The following is a 27227-nucleotide window of genomic DNA, read 5'->3' as shown; positions in this document are numbered from 1 at the left end:
ACGTTTAAATGAACACATTCGTTCAAAACAGTACTGGCCCTTGTATCTATTTCAGAACAGATGTAAACTACTGCACTTGATGGCACTACTTCTTTTCTCCTGAGTATAAGTTTAAATGACAGGGGATTCAATTGTCACAATAAAGTTCCGTGATGACCTTAATACCAGCTGGGGGAATTGAGTCTCGTGCAACGCTGTTTTTAGCTGTTTAAAATTTTAACTTTTTCCGGAACTTGGTCCGATTTATTTGTTATTACAGTATCAAATTTTTTTCCATACAAACCATTTATCGTAGAAAGTTATGGACTTTCTCCTATTTACACGAGCAGAATCAATCTCCTTTCAAAGTTAGAAATATTCAAAGTAAATAAAAATAATTTCTCTTTGGGCAAACGAAAAAACAAACCAAAATACATCACGGGAATGTTTAGTAAAAGAAACCATTTGGTTTCGTCCCCCGAATGATTGGGGTCATTCAACACGCATGCTCTGCATCGATTGTAAAGAAAACAAACTTCAGAAATATTAGCGAACAAAACGTAAACATGTTTATTTGTAATTTGTCTGATCATTTCGACCTTTATTCAAAGCGATGACAAAGTCGTAATACAACCATACCCGCCTTGTCGTCAGGGGTGAAATTTAACATGAGGCGAAATAACGCGGTACCCTTTTATGTCGTTTGTTTTGTTAGCAATAATGTGTACGTATTTTTCTTCATTGAAATTTGGCTTAATTGACTGGGAAAACTACTGCAATGTCTATTATTATACATATACTAAGCATAACCATCGTTTAAAAGCGTGCATAAAATTTGATAAAAAATCGGACCAAGCAGCTTTAAATAAAAATAGTCATGATCTTGCCCAACCGCATGTACAGCAATTACCTGACCCTAGGATACAAGTTTGGACAAGGGCGCCTCTTCATTATCCCGTTCCACGTCAATTGTGTTACATGTATTTGTGTCCATGGCCAATGGATGAAGTTGAATTTGTTCAGTTCTTCGAACATTTACGCATTCATGATTAATCTATGAATCGCATTTTTTCCAAAAGCAGGACAATTCTCGTATGATAATATTGGCCGATAAATTGTCAACAATAACTTGATGGACAGATAAGATGTTTGAAATTGGTTTGAAGCTTAAATTGCCTTCTTTTGGTATAAAATCAAGAAACGAAAACGCTGTCTCCAGCAAACAGATTTTGTCCGCACCAAACTCGGGTTCTTTGAAGGACTCTAAAGTTGTGAGATCCCGTGAGAATTCCCAATCAATAGTCACCAAATCCCTAAAACCCTGTCATCAATTTCTTTTGTTATTGGTGATTTATCCCCCTTTCTCAGACTGAAGAAAATAGCACAAATCTGTAATTTGAGCCCAATTTTATCCTTAAAACAACGAGTTACAAAATCATCTTGGTACCAAATCGGAGTATATACATTCTTCTTTACATCAAATTAAAACGATGTCTTAAGTCTCTTCATTATGCAATAATTGCATAACATAGAAGAAATTTACCTGTATTGTTCATACATTTTATATCTGTATTGTGAATTATCAGGTAAAAAAATTAAATCTGTATATAGTAAATTTATATATCAGGTAAAGCCTGTTTACTTGTCTACACACTGCCATACTCACTTTGATCTATAAAAAGCAGCATGGTAACACAGGACAACCCAAATAATATCAGCATGTAATGGAGCTCAGATCTGCTCTGACAACCATATATTTTGCTTTAATTTATGATAAGAAATGTAAAAGAAAAACTCGGATGCAACTTCATTTTGTGATTTATATTATAATACCATTCTATCTGTAGAGCAAAAGTGTAGCCACAAATTTTCAATTGGACACACTTAATAATACCTCTTATTAGGCTATTTAACCCCTATAGGATTTGAAGAGAATTACTGGACAGTGATGATTACCACATCATTAAATTTTGTTTGTCGTCCGTTTTTCTGTCTGTAAAGCTCACTCAAGCTGACGGATCAGGTGAGCCTTTCTGATCAACCTCTGTTTGCCGACATAGCTTTCAATTTACCTCACGTATCAGACGAGTTTTTCTGATCATGTTATGTTTGTTGTCCGTTTGTTTGCCTATATAGCTGTCACTCAAGCTAACAGATCAGCTGAGCCTTTCTGATCATATCATATTTGTCGTTCGTTTGCCTGTCTGTATCAACAGCTTTCACTGTCTGTCTGTGTAGCTTTCACTCAAGCTGACAGATTAGGCAAGTCTTTCTAATTATATTATGTTTGTCGCCCGTTTGTCTGTCTGTATAGCTTTCACTCATGCTAACAGATCACGTGAGCATTTCTGATTATGATATGTTTGTCGTTCCTTTGTCTTTCTTAGCTTTCACCTCAGCTAACCGATCAGATGAGCCTTTCTGATTACACTTTGATTATCTGTCTGTATAGCTTTTCTCGTAATTTAACGAGAGCTTTTCTCGTAATTACGAGATAAAAATATTTTATGTGGTCCTATTCGTCTTTTGTACACATCTTTGATGTATGTTTAACTGATCTGAAAAAAAACAACAACTTTCTATTATGAAAACTGTAGGAGGAGTTTACTGTACAATAGGTGTACCCTATATGCAATATTCTGCAAGAAAATGACTTCTAGTAAGTTCAATAGCTGGTCTTCTTTCTATAAATTATCAAAAATCAAAATCGAGTAATATGCACACCTCATATATATATATATATATATATATACACACACACACGTACAACTGATCTGCAAAACAACAACTTCCTACCTTAAAAACTGTTGGAAGAGTTATCCGTACGAGAGGGGTATTCTTTCGGCAGCCGTCCGCCCGCCCTTTTTACCATATTTCAATAACCGGATTTTCCCCATGGAAACCCAGTTAAAATCAGTGGTAAATACTACCATTTAATGTGTTTTCCCTTTTTGTATAGATAATGTAATTGGTCGAAAAACTTAAAAACTATTTTTATTTTCAATACAATTGAAACAGAACACTACAATTAAGTTTTCTTATTCGACAAGCAATCAAATGCGTTTCGATAACCTTATTGCGATTGACTGTTTCACTTTTTCAAAATTTCTCTATATTCTTTTTATTAATGAAACTAATGTTTTAGCTTTTTTTAACTTGTCAACATGTTTCCATTATGTTTTTGTAAATTTTAAAAGATATATTTTATTTCAATACCTCGTCGCTGAAATCCAGTTTTCACGGCAGAAAAAAAAGCCAAGTGACATTTGTGGATAGAGAATCTGGTAAAAGTTTATTATACATGTATCTGATCAGGATAGAATCAATATGTACTTTACCTGACTGTACAGTCTCAAGTCCGTGTACCGAGAAATCTTCCAAATAGGGCGCTGATAATATTTTATATAAAATTAGCATAGATGGAAGGATAGCGATTACCTCATTGATTTCCATTCAACAATAATCTTGAATAGGAGGAAATGGCCTCCGTTTATTTGAATATAGGTAATGATATTATTTTCATTCCAAAGGAAAAATCCGATTATTGAAATAGTTACGATGTCTGGCGGTCGGCTGCCAAAAGGATAACTTCTCCTACAGTTTTCAAGATAGAAAGTTGTTGTTTTGCCGATCAATTGTACATAAATCAAAGATGTGCATAATACTTGGATTTTGATAATTTATGAAAAACACCAGCTGTTGAACAACCTAGTCATTTTCTCGCAGAATATGGCATAAAGGGTACTCCATTCCTCTTAGATACTGGAAAGGTAGTGTTTATCAATTCATGGTTGACAAATGGATTATAAATACAGATCACATAAAAGAAAACCCGGTTTGCTGTCACATTGACAGCTTTCCACTTGTCATAAGCATATCATGTACATAATTAGATGGGAGAAATATAATATTACCCGGTATAGCAGTGAAAGTAAATTTAATTGCATTCTTCATCAAAATAATTCCCTTGGCACGATATAGAAGCATTCTTACGACTAAGACATATCTTTCAGGCAAAAGTAGGTCATATATATTATTCATGTAAAGGAGGACATAAAATCTCTCCTTAAGACATGCCATGAACCGTTCTAAAATCAAATTACGAATTATCCAATTGTATTACAAGGACCTTGAACGTTACATTCCTTTACTCTTCAAAAATCACAAAGGTATACGATTTTCGCTCCATTTTGGGACAAGATCTAAATTTCCAACAGATAAGTACATTAATTATATTAATGCTGCTGCTTCTTGGTCGTTGGTTATAGACCCCTTCACGTTAACTGCGGTACTGCTCTCTTGCAGTTTAAATTGATAATACTGTGCCGAAGTTTTAGTAAATAGATTACTAAACGAAGTAATTTAAACAATTGACGTTACGTCATATTTCACCAAACTATGTCATTTCGCCCTGCAGAAGAGTAGTACCGCAGTTATCGTGAAGGGGTCAATGGCTTTTCCTTTTTTTCTCAATACAAGTCGCTAGCTTACGTCTTAATTTTTATACACTATGTTCAACTCCTTAAAATGATGACTTCTGTATAAATGGTTAAAAAAAGATCCTTGGTGCGCTCCCTTTTACGAGTTGATGTATATCAAATCAGTATGGTCACTGCAGAGGGGTTTCCCCATCACTGGGTTAAAGCACATTTTCGTATTGATTTTCAAACTAATATATCAATTATCAAAATGCAATGATATGAATCATGAAAGAAATACTTTGTTTATCAGAGTAAAATTTGTTTTCAACGTATTTGAATCAAGAGAAAATCACGGTTTTATTTTCTTTAATAATCTGATATCAACCCGCACAAGAATATAGATTCAAGAAAAATCTAAAATACAAGTATTTGGAATTGCTCTTCACTAATAATTTATGGCAAAGAAAATTTGAAGGCAGATCTGATGGGAAATTTGTTGATCATCCAGCTTCCTAGAGACCAGAAAAGATTGATAGTAAGAACTTCTTTTCGGCAAAAAGGGAAAACAAACAATATTGTTTCCGCTAACCCAGCATCTGTCGACGCTATATGTTTGTCAATTAAAGACAACTCAGCGCCTAACTTTTTTTTTTGTGCATTCCTGTGTTATCGCCTTTTGTGCAATGATTAAATTACGATCCTTGGCTATATCTATTTGTTTGAAGTTTGTATTCTCAAAACTATGTTGATTGAAAAGTGCTAATGAAAATTCAAACATTTTACGAAACATTTAGTGTACAATAACAACTTGAATTTTTAAATGTCATATTAAACATACCAATAATCTTTTTTTAAAGTTATAAAGTCCCGAGTGAGTTGTCGATCTTTGGCAGTGAATTATGAAGAGAGTTTGGAATGCGTATAAAATAACACAATATCTAAAAATATAATCACCATTTTCAGCAAATAGTTATTTGGCTATATAAAAGAATAAAAGGGGTGTTTTGTAACAACAATTTAACGTAAATCCATAACGAGACAATTATCGATAACATAAAATGTTTTTGATATTTTAATTAAAATTACATATTTTGCAGTAAATTCACAACTCATATAACTTTGTAAAATATATTTACACACCATCAATGATATCTACTTATTATGCCATAAAGGATTAGCATTTTTTATTACTTTGCAAATATAACAATTCGTCTAATACATTATCAGAACAAATTTATTTTCAATCAACCTTAAATATATAAATCAGTTATATAAAAAAAGCAATAACAATAGCTCACAAGTAGGATAAAAAAGGTGGCGTCTACAATGTAAAATAAAATTAAGTCTTGAAGTCTTGAGGTAATTTTATTGCATAGTTGTTAATCAAAAAGAATTCCTGAGCATAGTCATAGCTTGCATTGAAACATGGGCAGGATATTGCTAATACCATGAACAGAACAGGTGCAAATAATATCATTTCCTGTCAACTAAAACAATAACATCGTCCACTAATTTAGGTACAATGATACTCTGACAATGGAGATAACTCCTGCATGTAAACTTTTCTTTATGTCTATAATTTACATAATATTAATCATGAATGTATAAATGCAAAACCAGCCATTTTTTGCTAGGTTAGCTACAGTTGTTTGCTTACATTTTCAATAATGATTTGGACTTTTCGGAGAGATATCATTAACAATGAACCAATATTTCCAGAAGATGTTAATGTGCAGTGGGTCGATGAGCTTAAAGTGATTAGAAGTACTAATTATTGTAATGATTCATTGTCAGTGCTTTATTGCATGTTTAAACATTTAAATCTAAACATTAGTCATTTTTAATTTGATGTAATATTTAGAAAAGAAAGGTAACGAAACATTTTTGTATATAATTTTTGTATTAAATCCAGGTAAATGTAGTCTGTATATTTATATATTATTTATATTAGATTCATGTATATGTAGTCAGCATCTTTCGTTGATATTATATGCAGTAACCAATAGCAGCACCATCGGCACGGGGGTCAGACCCAGCCCAGAGTGTGGGGTTGGACTCCTCTCTCCCCTCACGCCCTCTGAACACGGGTCCGCGGGTGATTATCTGCCCTCTGCCGAATCGACTGCGATTTTCTCCTGTCACAGGCCCCTCCACAGTGTGACCAATGCTTCTCAGTTTCCTTATCACATCTGGGGACATTCCCTCTTCCACTCCAATTAAGGAACTATCATAGCTGTAGGCAGCATTTGGAGATCAAAAGAAGATTTAATTAGTGTTATCATACAAGATACCTCTGTTTTCATCAAAACACACCAAATCAAGAACAGTTACAGCTACATATTTACATTCACTTTCTTTCTCCCTATCAAATTGCATTGATTTATTTGAGTGATATTTACACATAACACAGAAGACCCAATCACCAAATCTTGTGCATATAAATACAGTCTTTTTTCAGTATTTCTCGAAGAACATGACCGACTCTCCTTGCGACTTCAAACCGGTTCACGACCTGATATTACATTTACGCTGATTAATATATCATTGATGGAAAAATATTTTAACAGTTTAATTAATTCAATTGATTAATGTCTGAGTATACAAAAAGTAAATTTATCAAAGTACAGAATGAAAAATAAAATTCTCTTATTAGTTATCAAATCCCTGTGCTCTATTTTTGTCAGCATGATTCGGCTGTTCCGTTAATGGCGCATTACTTGTTGAATAGGCAGAGATTTTTGAAAATAAATCATATTTGCGGAAAGGGAATAAATGTTGAGCAAGTGAAAAGCTGTCAATGTGACAGCAAACCGGGTTTTCTTTTATGTGAACTGTATCCATAATCCATGTCAACCCGTATCCAGTGAAATGGAGTACCCTATATGCAACATTTTGCCAAAAAATGACTAAGTTCAAAAGCTAGTATTTCTTTCATAAATGATCGGAAATCAAAATCCTAGCAATATGCACAATTCTGATATATGTACAATTGATCAGCAAAAGAACAACTTCCTATCTTGAGAACTGTAGGAGGAGTTATCCGTACAATGAGGGTACCCTATATGCAATATTTTGCCAAAAAATGACTCAGTTCAAAAGCTGGTATTTTTCCGATAAATTATCGGAAATCAAAATCCTAGCAATATGCACACCTCTGATATATGTACAATTGATCTGCAAAAGAACAACTTCCTATCTTGAAAACAGTAGGAGGAGTTATCCTTACAATGACGGTACCCTTTTGGCAGCCGCCCGCCCGCCCACCCGCCCGCCATTTTCACCATTTTAATAACCGGATTTTTCCGTTGGAAAACCTGGTTAAAAATGTAAATATTGGATTTGATCCCACCTGACCGAAATTATCACCTCATAATACTAAACAAATGATTCTTAATTCCTTAAATAACATCTAAACAACCAAAAACTAAGTACATTAATGAACTAAATATCAGTACACCCAAACCAAGAACCACTAAAATATTGAACACCAAAATAACATCATAAAGAACAACATTCGCTCAACAAAACCATAGCAACAACATTAATCTCTAATTAATACTTATGTTAAATAACAAGTATGTAACATTCATTACACGAAGCTCTAACTTGCTCAATAACAGTTAAAGTTCAGCTTATCATCTTTTAATAGATAACTTACCCATAACAGCCGCCCACGCAAAGTCTAGGAGCGTCCAGAGCTTTCTGTGGATCCATTCCAAACTCCACCATGTTAAGAAGAGCCTGTACTTGCCCCTGGGGCTGCATGAACCCTCCCATCACACCGAAACTGACCAGAAGGTCGTCTTAAAACGTTTAACAGCGAAATTACCGATACAGGTTGAAAAATGTAGATAAAATTGGAAATAATAAGATTAAATCCTTGTTTTATAGTGTCTAAAACTACGTAATTTACAATAGAACAAATTAACATTTCATTGTTCAACTGGACGAAAGCCATTCTTTTTCCTTTGATCAGAACGTTTACATGATAAACTGAATGAATCGATGTGACACTACTAGTATAACAAATATAGAAGAGTGTCTAAAAAATATATCTTGAAATAAAAAACGCTTAAAATCAAGCGATTTTATATTTCCTACAGCAATTTGAGATTTGGTTTTAATTAACGATTTTAAAATACCAGGATTCTAATATACAAAACCTTAAGATTCAAGCACTAATATACTGTCAGACAGTAGAAAAAAATTGTATCCCATTGACTTAATTTTTAGGTAATATGGATATATCAGCAAATAGTACTTACTGCTCTCAGCATCAGTCACCATTCCAGGTATGATGGTGTGGAAAGGCCGTTTGTTTGGAGCTACAACATTCGGGTGTTTGGGGTCCAAAGAAAATCCACAACCTCTATTCTGAAAATAATCTTTATATGACAGTTGGGGCAATGTGTGACTTTTCAGAGGCATCAGAAGTAAAGAGGTGATAAATTTTATTTTTATCAATATACCAAGTAGTTACTGTTTTGGTAAATTCATTGGTGCCGCCCCCTGATTCCACCCTACAGCTTTAACCTTCATTTCAAATTTTACCATTTGGCAATACTTTAGAAAACAATATAAAAATTCTTTAAGAAAACAGATAAACCATAATTCAGGAAACACTTCAGAACTCATATGTTTAATGGAAGAAGAAGCTGAACAAGGTATGAACCTACACCGTACACAAGTATCTGTTACCTGAAGTGGAAATCAAAAAGGTATACCAGTATCTTGTTACCTGTAGTGTAAACGAATATTGTGTTTTTGTTACCGGTTGCGTGAACCCACGATGTGTTTTTTTTACCTGTAGTGTGAGCCCCCAGTGTGTTTTGTTACCTGTAGTGTGAGCCCCCAGTGTGTTTTGTTACCTGTAGTGTGAACACACAGTGTGCTTTGTTACCTGTATTGTGAAAACACAGTGTGTTTTGTTACCTGTACTGTGAACACACAGTGTGTTTTGTTACATGTACTGTGAACACACAGTGTGTTTTGTTACCTGTACTGTAAATCTACAGTCTGTTTTGTAACATTACCTATTCTGTGAACATACAGTGTTTTGTTACCTGTAGTGTGAACCAGCAGTGTGTTTTGCTACCTGTGCTGTGAACACACAGTGTGTTTTGTTACCTCTGCTGTGAACACACAGTGTGTTTTGTTACATGTATTGTGAACACACAGTGTGTTTTGTAACCTTACCTGCCCTGTGAACCCCCAGTGTGTTTTGTTACCTGTACTGTGAACCCACAGTGTGTTTTGTTACCTGTACTGTGAAAACACAGTGTGTTTTGTTACCTTTACTGTGAACATACAGTGTGTTTTGTTACATGTAGTGTGAACCCACAGTGTGTTTTGTTACCTGTACTGTGAACCCACAGTGTGCTTTATTACCTGTACTGTGAACCCACAGTGTGTTTTGTTAACCCACAGTGTGTTTTGTTACCTGTCGTGTGAACCCACATTGTGTTTTGTTACCTGTACTGTTAACATACAGTGTGTTTCGTTACCTGTACTGTGAAAACACAGTGTGTTTTGTTTCCTGTAGTGTGAACCCACAGTGTGTTTTTTACCTGTACTGTGAACACACAGTGTGTTTTGTTACCTATACTGTGAACCCACAGTGTGTTTTGTTACTTATACTGTGAACCCACAGTGTGTTTTGTTACATGTAGTGTGAACCAACAGTGTGTTTCGTTACCTGTACTGTGAAAACACAGTATGTTTTGTTACCTGTACTGTGAACACACAGTGTATTTTGTTACCTGTGCTGTGAACCCACAGTGTGTTTTGTTACCTGTACTGTGAACACACAGTGTGTTTTGTAACCTGTATTGTGAAAACACAGTGTGTTTCGTTTCCTGTACTATGAACACACAGTGTGTTTTGTTACCTGTACTGTAAATCCACAGTCTGTTTTGTAATATTACCTATTCTGTGAACATACAGTGTTTTGTTACCTGTAGTGTGAACCAGCAGTGTGTTTTGTTACCTGTGCTGTGAACACACAGTGTGTTTTGTAACATTACCTGTACTGTGAACACACAGTGTGTTTTGTTACCTGTAGTGTGAACCCGCACCCTTCAGGAACAAAGCCTGTGCCGAAGCCCATGAAGTTACTGTTGATGAATGAGCAAGCGTTTCCATCCGAGTCTGCCGTCGTGAAGTAAACCGTATCACTCCCAACACTGATACCTCCATGCTGTACGTCACTGATAACACTGCAGAAACCAGAAGGATCAGTCACTTACAGTGATAAAAACAATAAACATTCAGCCTTCTCATCACAGCATACTAAAATATCGCATTGTCAAAATTTAGGGGTATTTATCATATGATCAATTTTTTTCCAAAGGTACACCTGAACCTTGACTAAGGGGTAATGTATTTTGCAGGTATGTTAGAGGCATACCTTTTCGTGTCATAAAAGATGCGCTTCTATAATAACCTACAAAAAAACCAATGATATAAAAGATTCTTGAGAAACGTATATTTGCCATATCATAAAATATCACAATCAAGTATTTCAAAATTTTTGTAGGGGCTTTCTTGTTCATCCTCACCAAACCACTCAGTTTTCTGTATCTAGTTTATGCTCAATAGCCTTCAGCAAGGGGTGAAAAGAAGATGCATTTTGACAGATTTGACTTGAAAAGGATCAAAAGAGATGGAGACAAAGCACAAGTGCAAACTTAGAAGAGATAAAAATAATCAATCTACTTGTGTCACCAATAATCATTTTATAATAAGAACATCTAGATCCGCCAAGTAATTCAATTTTCCTTCTTCGTCAGATGCCTCATTAAAAATTATGTTCAAAGGTTGTACCAAAAGTAGAAATTTCTTAACACTTAGAGTTAAGACACTTTATTTGTCATGTGCTTGATCCTGTGTATGAATCATTTTCGCTGCCTGTGTATTTCTTTTTAATAACCTCCAATTTTCCAATGGCAACTGCTGTCTTTCAAAATCATATGATGTAAATAAAATCTTAAAGTTTAAGTAGATATGATATAATTTTGAATTTCGAAACATCTTTGCAATCTTGTTATTGCATTAAACAAATGTAATTTTCAGTACATGCACAACTTCTATTCTTTTATTGAACTGTGTAAAAAAAAAAGTAATCAACAAGATGAGGAAAATTAGCTGAGTAGTGTATCTTAACATAATGAATTGACAGTAGTTTTAGCTAGTTGCCCTGAAATTCTCAATATGTGACCTGTCACACATTAGGCTAAAACAACGTCTTATGTCATGAAGGTCCCTTAATTTCCATATGAGACTACAGTCAGGTGCCCTTAAGGTCAGACGACACATTCCTCAATTTTAGATAACTTTTTCCAGGAATTTGTTTATGGTTTATTACTACTTTGACAAGCTTTCTTGCAAAAAATCAGGGTACCTAACCAGGCATTTCTGCAAAATACTAGAGTATGCATTATCCTATATAATCTTCTTGAAAATGCACTTGAATTGCTGATGTAAAAATAAATACATCTACAGCACAGCGAAATTCACTGTATAAGAAAAATATCTCCGCCGAGGCGGGGCTTAGAACTGACGACCTCTAGAACCTATATGATTCTGGCAGGGAGCGGCCACGGTTCTAACCACTCGACCATCTAGACATATAACCAATTACAAGTAAATTTTGATCATTTTTAAAGTATTTATAAAATTTATATTTTTTATTGGAACTCTTTATTACGAGGAGATACAAAAAAGATTCTCGAGGAACGTGTCATCTGACCTTAATTATCAACTTTATAAGCAAAGCTGCTATAGGCATCCTGTGATAAACAGCATCATTTTTTAAGTCATGCAAATTATTACACAGAGTTCACCTGTCTGGTTTGATCTGTGATCTTCTCTTAGCTGCATAATCTTTGGACAGAAGTTCAGAGACAGGGACCTCAATCTGAGACATGTCGGCACAGAACCAGGTGGTATCTGCGAAACTCAGCTTAAACGACTCACTCAGACTATGGAGGTACTCGGCAGAGTTATGTCCCATACCTGGAAATTGAGTCGCCATGTAGTTTAAGTAAGAGGAATACAAAGCAAATGGAAATAGACCATCTCTGTTTCACTGTGACAGATTCAAATTGGTTTTTTTTTTTAATTAGTAAAAAAAATCACATGTAATAGAAATCAAGAAATCAATATCCTAAGCTTGGTAATCTTTTTTACATGTATAAAGTTTAACATTATATAAGTGTTCTATTAAGTTTGAAGTTTTTCACAGTTAAAACATTTTTGGAATCATTACAGAGATTCTATAAAGTTTAAGCTCTCTTGATAAAATGTCAGATGAAATATCAGAGTGGAATATATTACAGTAATAAATCTTTAAGTACAAACATTCATAATCAATTACATAGAAAGTAGCCATGCACCATAAATAGGTTACAAAGGGTACATGTACCTGTATGTTGCTAGGGTGACTGACTAAAGATGGAAAAAAGTAAGATAAATTACTTTTAAATCATACAGAATTTTTTCATAGATGTATATTGCATATGTTCAAGGATGAAATGCAAAAATCATAATTTGTCTCTCGGTGACAGGAAAGCCCCAATGCCTGTTCAGTGGAGCAGATGCTTTCAAGCAGGGAATTTTGGCCAATGCTGAATTTTGGAAACTGCTGAAAAAGCTTTGTTGGATTGTAATTATGAAGCCCCAGCCTTCTGGATTGGCAATCCCATATGTGTTATACACTTCTGGGCTTGCATATAAACCACGGGACAACTCTTCTGTCATTGCTGCTTCAGAAGTGATGTACATGTAAGCCATGTTAAATCACACACATGTACATTGTTAATTTAATTTTTTTAATTAATCAAATGGTTCTTTCACATTCAGAGGACATACATGTATACCCTGCACTTTTAATTTATGATACTGTTTATGACTGCTTAGCAATTGTCTCATTTAATTTCAAACCCCTGCTAAGATTTAAGATTTAGATCTGTAAAATGAGTGTAGATTGACTTTTTGTTGCTAGATTAATTATGTACAGATGTATTATAATCATTTTGGTTTCATATCTTTACCCAACCGTTTTGGTTATGAAGGATTTTCTAAATTAAAATAATATGAAGAAATTAATCCTAAAAGAACTTTGTGGAGATAATGTTCCAATTGGTTAGTTTTAAATCATATCAAAATATTGCATGATAAATCAAGGTCCAAAGACTTTTATAACAAGATTATCATAAAATATGAGTGTTTTGAAAATGTAACTTTTTATAAATTTTTAAACTCCAAAATAACAAATCTGCAAAATTTCAAACCTTTAGAAAGTCAAAAAGGCACGTTAATCTTTAACTTTTTTTAACTTTAAAGAACACCAAGATGGTTAATCAATAAAAATTGTTAATGCGTACTAAAGTTTTTTTTTTTAGTGCATATTTGAATCATATAAACATAATTGCTATTGTAGGATTGTACAAAAATTGGTACCACTAATTCTTGCTTTTTGTTCAAACTGTTTAACCTTTATATTCATTAAGAACTTAACATTGCTGGATCACCCTAAACATCCTCTTGCTGTTAAAATCTATTCACTAGTGAAAATAGATGAGAAAAAAATCATTAAAAATCTCCTTGGCAACAGCTTTCCTTTCTGCTTAACTCTTTTTCATTTGATAGTTTCAAATGTTAGGTCTTTCCTTCAAATGATTTCAAAGTATTATCTTCTACTTATGAAAAAGGGTAGAAACTATTTTTTAAAGTTCGTAATTATGATATCCATATTTTTTTTTTTGCTGCACAAACAATAAATACAAAATTTCTATGATGATTTGCATGCAGTGTAAAAAACTAAAATGTCACCACAGCAACACTCTTAAAATTATTCATTTATCACCATTTATGTCTGCTAATTAAAATTTTGACATTACGGTGGAATAACACACATGGAAAAAGTCACTCAAATTAACAGTAAATTATTTGATTATGAAAGATATTATGATAAATAAACAGCACATATGTCAAATAAGTGAACAATTTGCAGTTTGGGGATAAAAAATGAATATCTAAAAATTTCAATTCAGTAAGTAACAGCAAAAGCCCCCAGTGGATTAGAACTCAGGATGTACAGATCACAAGCCCAACACTTTAACCACCCAGCTATGAAGTAGGTACATGTTGCCGTTGCTAAAATCCTTTTAATATGACAAAATGTCGTTTCGATCAGAGGTCCGCCATTTTTTGACGATGTGTTATTCCACCTTAATCATTTACAGCTTACATACATCGCATTAATCATTTTAAAATGCCCTTGTATTTACTCAGATTTAACATTTTCAATTTTTGGTCTGTAGTAACTAACATTTCACTTAATATCTACTTAGAAATCATGAGCTTTTGTTCAGATATCATGAAAGCCCTTTAATCATGATATACTGTAAACGTACTACATTTGGCTTTGTATTCTATTTAGTGCTTTTGGCGGAATGAGGCTTCCGCTAAATCAAGTACATCGCTAAATGCCATGCATAAATGTATATGAATGGTTACATTCAAAATACGCCAACTTGTTCAAAAACTAAATTCCGCCAAATATGGTACACGCAAAATATAATACGTTTACAGTATGCCATCCCTATAAATATTCACTGTTCAAATTTTTAAACAATTCACTTATCTATAAAACACTTTTCCTGCACAAACAACAAACTCTGGACCATGATACACAAGTCTGAGTATTCACTGTCCATGCACAATAATTTGAAATGATGATATGCAAATTGGCATAACCCACCTTTTAAATCCATGCCCTCCAGTATGTTTAGAGCCATCAGGGTGGTGATACCCTGACCATTGGGGGGCACCTCCCACACCCGGTAACCTTTGTAATCAGCACTGATTGGATCCTCAAAAGTGGTCACATGACTGGCCAGATCCTCTGTTGTCATGACACCACCATGCTGCTGCACCACTTCAGCTATGGCTTTAGCCACTCTACCACTGTAAAAACCAGCTTTACCATGGGTTCCAAGTTCCTTCAGATAGAAAATATAAAAATTGTTAATGAATCTAATCAATCATTAATGCTATTAGTTTAAGTAGTGTTTTGTTCTTTATAGAATCTGTTATCAAAGTTATGAACACTAATGCTTATACAACATATGGAAAATACAAAATGGAAAAGAACTTCTTTAAATCTAACCAGTAAGGTAAAGATTGTTCAGAACAATTAACTTTTCCTGTATAATTTGAACAACAGATTGAATCATCAATGCATCTACACCTGGGTGGGCAGCTAAAAAATAATTTTGATAAAAATATTTCAAATTATATTTTTTTGATTTTTGCTCATCATGTTTATCTATTTTAGATAACTATAAATAGATTTATTGCCTTAATTTCTAAGGCCTTGGTATGTGTTCATGAATTATTACTAAAAACAACTGTGCTCATTCATGTCCATTACATATCTCTTTTTCGATATCGTCAAAATACAATATTGATACGATATCGATTTTACATTGTCAATATTGCTGATATTTCTTTGTCATTAAAAATCGTCGACATTGTCAACATTGCAACGTTGACTATGGGAACTTTGATTTTCCTTTTTTTGATTTGGATTGTACGTGTTACATATTAATCGATTGAATAACTTAATTTCACTATATATAAGTTTAATATTAATCCATAGAATAACTCAATTTCTCTGTATATAGTTTTCATGACTATCTTCAGTCAGATATTGATGTCTACAGGATTTGGAATCATAGCCTAGATTAATTACTTTTGTTACAAAGTAGGCAAATACTTTTATCATGATTATGGCTGATTGACTTTTCAATAGAATACACATAACTCTAGACATCCATTGTCATTTTTATTCCAATTTTCTACCAACCTTTAATGTATTGGCCAGCAGAGGTAGTCTGACAACTTCTCCGTGCCGCGGCGCTCGTCCATTCAATAACATGTCTTTCCCGTAGTAGTTGTTGGGATCCGACAGAAGATGAGAACCTGAAAAGTTCCTTTGTACAAACCATATTCTCCTTAATAGCAACATCTAAATTAATTCTGAGAGTTTACTATTTGATTGTAGGGTAGTATGCGACCTTTGTAAAAACCATATTCTCCTTAATAGCAACATCTAAATTAATTCCAAGAGTTTACAATTTGATTGTTTCAAACCATATTTAGGGTAGTATGGGACCTTTGTAAAAACCATATTCTCCTTAATAGCAATATCTAACTTAATTCTGAGAGTTTACTACTTGATTGTTTCAAACCATATTTAGGATAGTATGGGACACCTCCATATTGTGATGTACTTATGATCAAATTTTTTTTTAACCTTTCTGAAAATTTTTAAAACATTTCTTATGGTCAAATGTTGTAAAATTTTGAAATTGGATAAAAGTACAACTTAAGTGGAATTCAATCACTAAAATGTAACACTTTGAGGTCAAAGCCCCAAAAAACAAAAATATCATGTGATTACATGTAAATGTCAAAAATGTTTAGTTAGGTATTAATGATTCCATTTTTGACTTAGATTAAGAATAAGAGGCTTCAACCTTTCATAACAAGATACTGTAAATTCCTTATTTTACGCGAGTACTTATTTACGCGATTCCGCCATTTTGTATCAAAATCGCAAGAATATAAAATCACGATTACCAGTTTTTGTTTAGATTTCCTATAGTTTAAAACTGTCTAAAAAATAAAAGCGAGATTTTAAAATTGACAAGGGATGCCTCTCACGATTTTACGCGGAAATTAATTCCTCATGTTTAATTAGGAATTTACAGTATCTTTGAGCTAATGCTCTCTAGTGATAGTCCCCTGCTCTGATCATGTGAATATGCAAACTAAGCAAAGTCGACATTTAACAGAAAGTTGGCATCTGATTGGTACAAAAATATATCCCACATTAAGGCATGCCTAAACAAATAATGTGTTAAAATTTCAAGCATCTGCGATAATAGTTGCTGAGAAATCTTTGACGAAAATTTTTTGTTACGAACAGACAGTCAGATGGACAGACGGACAGACAGACAAACAAGGGTAAAACAGTATACCCCCTTCTCCGTCGGAATGGGGGTATAAAAACAATGCAAATACAGTAAGTAGTTTTGCATTTGATATTGCTACACAAGACTCTACATGCTGTCCCTACCTTTATTCCAGAATGAGGCTGCTATCTGCTGCACAGGGAAGCCAGTCTCTGCTAACTCAATGGCTGGGCGTAGAACTTCCAGCATAGACAGCTGAAATAGACAATTAAACAATATTAAAAATGCTGTCTTTGGTGATTCATGCAGGTTTTGAAGGTGGCAACATATTGCAGAAAAAATACATAACCCAATGAGTTTTCTGCAATCATCATCTTTAAATTGTCCAACTTGTTATGGAGGGAATAAAGCATCCTTACTATGTGTATGTGTGTTAATGTACAAATTAAGGTCTATGGGAAAGATTAAAGTCTTCGTGATTGTGAATATCATTAGTTAATTCCAAAAATATCTTTTATAACTCAGTAAATACATCTCAGGTTTTAATATTGACATCATTGTATGTTTCCTAGCTATTATGTTTGCAGTGGAAATATGCAACGTTGAATTTTCTGTTCTTAATAATACACTTCGCTAATTCAAGCACCAATAGCACAAATATAAACATCATCATGCGTATTGAGTATCATAATGATTGTAAAATTAAATGAAACGTTCAAAGTTACATAACCAATTTGATATGAACTAATGAAAAATAATCAATAAATCACATCTGTTTGTTATTAAAAAAAAATTTCCAAACAAAGTTTCCAGCACTGTGCTTTCAGACAAGGAAGCCAACTAAACAAGCATTCTGAGAGTATTGCAAAAGCAATACACGTCCCCTACCAGTTTGTATTATTCTACGAAAGCTTCCAAGCACACAACTATTTCAGAGCTATTGTAAACGAGATGTCATGCTTTAACCAGAGATAAAAGAACAGACTGAGGAAATTAAAACTATAACGTTATAGTTGATATAGAAGTTAAATACAAAGTCCGTAAAATAATACTCTTTATTTTATCTCATGTAATTTCGCCAAGTCCATTAGGTATTCGCCGGTAAAAATTTGTGAAAACAATGCACTGTTATGCACAATATCATTTCTTACCGTCTTCTGTACCCCGAATCAAACCAAACAGTTAAACAGCCGAACCCGACAACGAACCCGATTGTGATAATACAAAAAAAACCTGCCGATTAAATTTACAACACAATGTATGACACTATTTTACAGAATTTATTTTTTTGCTAGAAATGATAAAAGGAATGGTACAAGTAACACACGATATTATTTCTAACTACACAGTGGCCTCGTTTATTCAATACACACCGAACCCAATAACAAACCCGAACATTAAAAAATTGGAATATAAAAAATTAATTTTCTCGAAAATATGTCAACCAAACGCTATAAAAGTGTAAACTTGATCTGTAGTTTGACATTTTGAAGCTGTTCAGTAAGTTTCATATTATTCCTCAAATGCATAAAGAAAAAAAGTGTGGAAAACTGAAGTGGGACAGACAGACGGACGGACGGGCGAACTGACGGACGCAGAGGAAAGCTATAGTCCCCTCCGGTGAAACCAGTAGGGGACTAATAACATGTTAATATGGCTGTTCCATGTATGTTTCATATCCCTGACTAAGATGGTATTTAATGTATATTATTACTCAGTTATTATCCTAGCTTAGGAGGGGCTACAGTAAAACTCGGTTATAGAGAAATCATGGAGACCAATGGATATACTTTGTTATATCCGTAATTCATCATATTCGTTTAACGAATTCTTAATAATAACTATAGCGAATTCACTATATACACGTTTTCTTTCATCAGACAATAATTTTTGCTAATTGAGGCTTAGAATAAGAATACTTACTTTGATACCTTCAATAATCAGATTGTGAGTTGAAAAATTAATATGAAAATAAATTCCTTCTAACTATTATGTTAAATGGCTGTGCTTACTTTTTTAATCTGCTAAAAAATTCGTTATAAAAGTGTTAAATTTCGTTTTTATTCACCTTTACAGGACTCAATACGAATTCGCTATATCGGTTAATTCGTTATATCTGAATTCGTTATAACCATATAATTTAGAAAAGATTTGTTAAAAATTTTACCAGGGCCTCAAAAAACTTTGCTATATTTGAGAATTCGCTATATCTGTGTTCGTACTAAACCAGTTTTACTGTATATAGAAGGGGAAAATTGCATATTGGGATTGAGTTTCACACCTTTTTCATGTGCTAGACACTCAAGGGTAGAGTTTATAAATATTCTAACCCGCCTAATCACTTTGAAATTTACAGAGAGATCTCGCCAGACATGCAGGATTAGTCATGCCTCACTGCATGTGGCTTAGGTACTTGTGCCTGCGCACCTGTTAGATCACAAACATGTCAAGGTTGTCTATCGTAGATCTTTGAATTTGAATAAGTGAATGCCTCTTATTCTAATTTTGAGTAAAATTATTTTTATCAAAACTAAAGAGATACATGTACTTTACTGCATGTGCCAATTGACGATGTATTCTTTAGTAATGTAATAACAACGCCTTTTTCAAACATTCTTTTATTTTATGGGAGAATGTGCTCAAAAAATCATCGGAAATTTTTGCATAACCCTGTGGTTTATTGAAGGTGAGGTTTGCAGTTACAGGGAGATAACTCACATATTTTCATTGTGACGTATCACTACTCTTTATTTCAGATATGACATCGAGATTTATATGACACAACAATTCATTTCATTTTTTTTTTTTTAATTTTCTAGGCTTTGTAGTTTACAGTGAAAAATATATGTGTAAATTAATTCATTTAAACAATTATGTCAGTAAGTACTGCTAAGTTTTAACAAATACAGATAATTTGTTCTGAAAGATGTAAATTTCATTAATTTTCTTCTCTGTGGGACTCAAAATTGGTTTCCTATAACCACAAGTTCATAATAATCTAGTTCATTATATCAAAACTTTCACAAGAATTTGTCAAAAACTTTAAAAAATTGCTAAAGACTCAACGAAACTTCATTTTATCTGTGATTTTGCTACATCCGTGTTTGCACTAAATGTGTTTTACAGACTTAGTTAAAAAAACTTCTTGTTTTCATAGATTGAATGATGTAAACTCCAAACCTTTCCACTTCCAAACTTTTCCACTGTGTCCAACCATGCAGCAGGTGCCCCTGGGACAGTCACTGAGTGGCCGTGGGTTTGGTCGGGGTAGGGTTTGTAGGTGGAGTAGCCTTGTTGATGAAGCAGGTCCAGGGTCAGCTTGGACGGAGCCCTCCCACTGTAAAACACCAGGGGCCAGTGGTCATAAAGGTGTAAACAAACCAAAAAATATCATTATTTTCAGCATCAAAAAATACTGTGGTTCCATTAATTTAAAAATAAAATGCTTTCTTTGGTGATTCATGAGGGATATGAAAGTTATAAGATATTGCAGAAAAAATACATTACTCGTGTTAGTGGCTTATGTAATTTTTTTGCAATGATCCTTTTCTTCATAACCTGCATTAGTCATCAAAACACAGGTAATCACAGATTACAACACGAGGCATCGCCTTTACAAACCAACAATTATCCTAAGAAAATCATAGTTATAGATCTTAATTAAAATGTGGGATTTCACCGATATTGTACATGTATATTTATATCATATGATACAAAACTATGTGATGAATGGTAATCATGTTATAATGTATTGTATTGCATGATACAATATTAATAAATACACTACCTAAAAATACAATATTATATCTATGATATTATATGATATTGTGTCATATATAACTGTGAAAAAAATATTGTATAATATCATGAAAGAATATATTGTATTATATGATATGACATTGCATAAAGATATAATATGAATATTAATATATCATTTTGTATCTTATTAAGTTTAATTGTATCATATTATACAATATCATATCAATCACATGATACAATATTGTATCATATTAGATGATACAGTATCATATCATGTTAAATGATAGAATATGATATTGTATCATATGATATTGTATCAAATGATATTGTATTATATTTGATGTAACATTTACAACATAATATTAATGAAAATTGTATCTTATCATACAATATTATATCATATGATTTATAACAAATGATATAATGTATGATATTTTACAATATTATATTATACAATATTTTATCATATAATACAATACTATCATACATAATATATAATATCATACAGTACAATATCATAAGAATCGTGATATATCATATAACAACAAACAAATCTATCAAGAAGTTTAAGTGAGGTTAAGAACAAGGTTTTCTGTAGCATCCTTGTTAATGGAGATCATGCTCTGTATCTGCATCTTCGCTAGCCAAGGGTGACGATCCACGGTGTTTCTCTATTCACTGAATAGACAAACACCGTGGATCGTCACCCTTGGCTAGCGAAGATGCTGTATCTGAAGATAGCCTGATGTTTCAAATCCAAAGCTACATGAGCCATTTAAAATAGTCAGGTAGCATGTTTTCCAACATTCAAACCTGCATAAACTACTCTAAAGACTTACACCTGCTCAAGCATCAAGATAATCAAGATCAAGCTCTGTATCTGAAGCTACCCTCTATAGCCAAATTGTCTTTTAAATGGGAGTTTGAGTCTGCAGACATCATCATGATAATTTTTAATATTTTGTATAGTCCATGTTTTTCCTAAGTTGCTGAAGGTTGGGATTAGACAAATCAACAAACTGGCTGGAACTGGATCATGTCAATTTCAGTCCTGACAGTTTCTCCAAAGCTGTGAATTACAATTAATTTTCAAAAGAAATATTATTCAATTTTCTGTTTTCATTGGTGGGTTTATTAACAAAATCAGATGTTTATTGAGGTACGTTTCTTATAATTAACACATTGTTTAATTATGATTATTGTTCACAGTTTAATGTTTCCTTGAAATTGGTACATGTATTTTCATCCAATTCAGGAAGACTGATGCCCACAAATATTGATGATTCAGAAATCACAGCATGATGATTCATTCACTGGGCAAGATTATTACACAAAACATATTTAACAATTAAATTAATCATCATTGTTCACAAGAACAGCAGCTGATATGTTGCACATTATACAAATCCAGTAATAAACCTGAAAACATTTTTGCTTTTGATACAAAGGATCCCGTAATTTTCTTTTTGTTCTGCACTGTTCTTTCAAAAGAGATTTTTTTATTGAACAGCAGCTAGTTAAATACTTGACAGAAGCAGAAACACCTTGGACATGTGCCTAGTACTTGGAGCAAAATATGGGCGTTTTCCTACGGTTTTTCGACTGGGTAACATAGAGTGCATACTTGCTCAAGTACCATTTTTAACCATGATGTGTGTATCTAAATGAACAAATCATGACAGGTACAAATCGTACTTGAGCAGATCGGCACTCCATACTTCTTAAGACAAAATATGAAGGAAAAATTATAATATTTTTCTTAGTTTGCAAAATTGCAGGAAGAAACCAATATAAGTGACATCATGGATGAACAGCTATTGAACAATGATGACTAATATCAAGATAAATGTGTTATTAGACAACCCTCTGTACATAATGTTTTATAAAGAATTGATTTTGATACGATACTATTTAAAATTACTTAAAATGGGGAGCATATAATGGACCACATCAAATGTAGTCCTTTAGTGAATCGAGCAACCTTGCTGACTATGACGATGCTACAATTTAATAAGTTTATTTCAAAGAATACATGCTCTAATTTATAACTGCATGAAATACTATTTCAGCCCCATACTATCATCAGATTTCTCTTGTGGTCATGATTTTCAGAAATTTGGGAGACATACTCTTGCACTTGGCAAATGATGCATAGACAACCAAGAATTGCAATTACAAGCAATATAATTTACTTGGGATGACCATTTTTATCTTAGCATAAAGCACGAGTCTTGGTAAAATGGTTAGGCAAACCCGGGCCGGGGCAAAATAAAAGCCGGGGCAGATCAATGTTTTTCAATTTACTTTTTTAATAATCAACCATTCTAATTGAAATTTTCAGGATATGTTATTAATCAATATAACTGTATTCGCTGTAAATATTTCTGCAAAACAATGTGTATTTAGAAATTTATCGACGATTGTTGATTTTCAAGTTGGTAAAATGGGTAGGCAAACCGGGGTCGACATTTTACGGTTTTGTGGACTTATTTTAGAAAAAACTGAACATTTTACGGTTAATTCTGGTAAAACATATCAAATACTAATAAGAAATAGTCATTTATTGAACGGAAAGTAATAATTCTTCAATAGATAATATAGTTTTAAAGAAAAACCAGGTCATTAAAGCCGGATCCGATCGCCCGGGACAAACTAAAAAATTACGAAATTATGAGGATGTTAACTTAGCTATCATAAATATAGTGATATGCACAGCTCATACCCTAACCAATAGGAGTTATCTTCATTAGAGCCTAATTTATTAAATTGAAAAGGTGAGTAATGTTTTGGTGTTATACATTAGTTTTAACATTTATAAATATTTAAAGAATACATTAGAAGCACTTTTTTTAAAAAAAAAATTTTATTTTAGTTTATTAAATATTATATAGCACTAATTATTTTAAAGAGCTGTGATAATATAAACGAATACAAATGCTGATTGGTTTTTTGTAGTTAATTTGTTTTTTTTTTTTATTGTTTTTTTTTTTTTGGTTTATATTTATTTTTTTTTTATTTTGTAAGCAAGTACTGTTCTTATTGTGATAACCACGACGCCCTACCAGGGCCCAGATTCAGTTTGCTTATTCAAAAAAAAACTATATCTTACAAGCACTATATATATAATATTAAAATAGGCACGGTATCTGTACTCTTTATTCTCTAATATAAAATGTGAATTATTGTAATGAAAAGTAACATTAATAAAACATAAATAATATTCATGTGGGATTCATAGACACGCAACTATTACGGAATTATCAAGTTTGTCCCGGGTGATCGGATCCGGTTTTAGTGAGTCAGACCTGGTTTTTCTTAACAACTGTAATTAATCGCAGAATTATTGCTTCCCGCTCAATAAATGCCTATTTCTTATTTGTATTTCATATGTTTTACCGGAATTAAACGTGATTGCACTGAAATGTTCAGTTTTATCTTAAATAAGTCCACAAAACCGTAAAATGTCGACCCGGGTTTGCCTACCCATTTTACCAACTTGGAAATCAACAATCGTCGATAAATTTCTAAATACACATTGTTGTGCAGAAATATTTACAGAGAATACAGTTATATCGATTAGTAACGTATCCTGAAAATTTCAATGAGATTGATTGATTATATAAAAAGAAAATTGAAAAATATCGATCTGCCCCGGCTTTTATTTTGCCCCGGCCCGGGTTTGCCTACCCATTTTACCAAGACTCATAAAGCACAGTACATGTACATGTGTCTGTGAGTTACCAACAATATACCGGTATGTATTTGGTAATGATTTCATCCCAGCTGAGGTAAGCCTTTGTCAAGGATTGCAGGGTAACCAATGCTAAATACCTGTAACATATAACATGTGTCATTGTGATAAGATATATTGACATGTACCTTCCATTCACACACTCAACCTTCCTCCTTTTGGCATCATAAAACAGACAGAAGGCGTCGCCTCCGATTCCAGTTGAGCAGGGCTCGGTCACATTCAGGGTGGCTGCCATGGCAACAGCTGCATCGGCTGCATTTCCACCAGCTTTCAGAATATCTACCAGAGGATAGTTAAAACAAATAATCTAAATTTCATTACTACACAGGCGAAATCTCATTAAACATAAAAAAGTAAAAAATTTATAAAACCTCATTATTATACTAAAAATTAATTTTTATGACAAAATACTGTTTTGGCATGTGAGACATTGTGATGTAACAATATCGAAATCAACCTGTATCCATTATGAATTCATAAAATATTTTTTTGCTATTATCTTCAGGAGAATCAGTTTTTGGTTTATATTAAAAAAATAATTATAGTCTTTTGGTATCAGTCACTACATGCATGGTTTAAAACATTGTAGTTCTTCAGAAATTTGCCTAAACATTTTATTGGTCAAATATTTATATGCTAACGTTGAACTTTGAACCCCTTTTTGGGTCCCTGTATTTATTAGTGGTTCATTGATCATTTATTGACAATTTAGAATCTACACAATGGATGTTTGCATAGTAATATCATAAACTGTACCATTGATAATTTCGAAGATTTTTTTTTACATTTTCTCTCTATATATATCTCAATGTTTAACTCTGAATTCCTCTTAGGGCCCCAGTATTGATTAGGGGGTCATGGTTTAAAAATTTAGAATCTTAACTACTGGTATATATAAAAGCTTTTGGTATAAATATTGGCATTTCTGGTGCAAAAGTTCTTGAGAAGAAGAGTTTTTAAGTCACGCACCCTTTTTATATCGTTTCATTATTATCTCAGTTTTGAAATGGGGTTTGCTTTTTATTTTCACAATATCAAAATTCCCTTACCAATAAGGATCCAGAATTATCTGCTCTATAGTGTCTAAATGACAGCTGAATATTCTAAAAATTTTGTGTTTAGAAGATTTAATTTCAAACAACTTTTCATAGTACATGTGTATTTCTCTTTGGTTTTGATATTAATCATAAATACTAGGACATTAGGTACACATGTAAGTTTTTATTTATTTAAATATTCATGATTGCACACTAACATTCCTTGTTAGACACCCACATGCTGTAAGAATGTTAAAGTTTTCTTCAGTTGATAAATATTTTCATATTTACACTATTTAAATGGCTAAACAAATAAAAATGTTACTTATCAAGTTATGTGACATCATAAAATGATTATTTCAAATCTGTGCACAAGGGCTAGTCACTAAGTTTTTCAACAATGCAATTTTATTGTATAGAGATGGTAGATATAAAAGGTTGAAAAACTTAGTGACTAGCCCCTGTGATCTGTGTTTAAAAGTATTAATTTATGAAAAATATTGGCCGTTTCGACTACAAGTCGGAGTCGATATCCAAAAAATGATTAATCCCGGACTAAGTCCAAACTACTTTCAGATTTTAATAATAATTTTATGGTTTATAACTACTTCGAATTACATTAAACTACAGCTTACCTATTCCAATTTGTGATGCTAAATGCTGACTACTTGCCACGCAGCCCTTCGTGCACACAACACATGATCTTCTAGAGTTGTATTCGACATGCATCGTCTCTTGTAATACTTGAAGTACGATCCCGAACTTTAATGCAACACGGCTGGGTCGATTTTTTTTTATAATAAAAATCATATTTAAAATATTCAATGTTAAATTGTCTTATTATAGACCTGACTCCACACGCATATTATACTTTTATGAGTTTATCGTGTATATATCAAATTTGATGTGCATTTTGTCATGACATGATTAACTAGATAAAAACAATGAAGCTTTTGTCATTAAATGGTGTGTATTTTCTTATACTATGATGCACTCTTGTCATTCCATTCAATGCTTTTGTGAATATTTGGTATATATTTGTTTCACAAGAGCGGAGACGATTTGTTGATAGAATTAAAAGTAACAATAAAATACATGATCGTGTACATCGTTTTTGGGTTTTTTGGGGCTTTTTTCTATAAAAATTTTAAAAACCACCTCACTCCATCGGGGTGGGTCTGTGCTTAGTAGTTTCTTTGTGAACGTGATATTATTTCTCTTGAAATATTTAGTATAAAATTTTGGAAAACTAAAAAACACCCAAAATACTTGTCTAACTTTGACTTAGGGTTAATTT

The 27227-nt window shown here is 32.9% G+C and overlaps 1 protein-coding gene across 1 annotated transcript; it reads right to left on the bottom strand.

The window, feature by feature from the left end:
* Nucleotides 1–5616: 5616 nt before the first annotated feature.
* Nucleotides 5617–26681, bottom strand: LOC128167032 (glutathione hydrolase-like YwrD proenzyme). Its single transcript, XM_052832528.1, has 11 exons — nt 26566–26681; nt 25019–25172; nt 20561–20717; nt 17545–17635; nt 16270–16385; nt 15163–15403; nt 12242–12413; nt 10456–10615; nt 8666–8774; nt 8059–8203; nt 5617–6633 (listed from the first exon to the last, which is right to left on the bottom strand). Exons 1-11 carry the CDS (start codon nt 26657–26659, stop codon nt 6387–6389), a joined length of 1686 nt encoding a protein of 561 aa, XP_052688488.1. The 5' UTR covers nt 26660–26681; the 3' UTR covers nt 5617–6386.
* Between the last annotated feature and the right edge of the window lie 546 nt (nt 26682–27227).

This window comes from Crassostrea angulata, chromosome 10 (genome assembly GCF_025612915.1).
Source record: "Crassostrea angulata isolate pt1a10 chromosome 10, ASM2561291v2, whole genome shotgun sequence".
Classification (NCBI taxonomy): domain Eukaryota; kingdom Metazoa; phylum Mollusca; class Bivalvia; order Ostreida; family Ostreidae; genus Magallana; species Magallana angulata.
The sequence above is the reverse complement of the archived record's forward strand: the minus strand, read 5'-3'. Positions and strand labels throughout refer to the sequence as shown.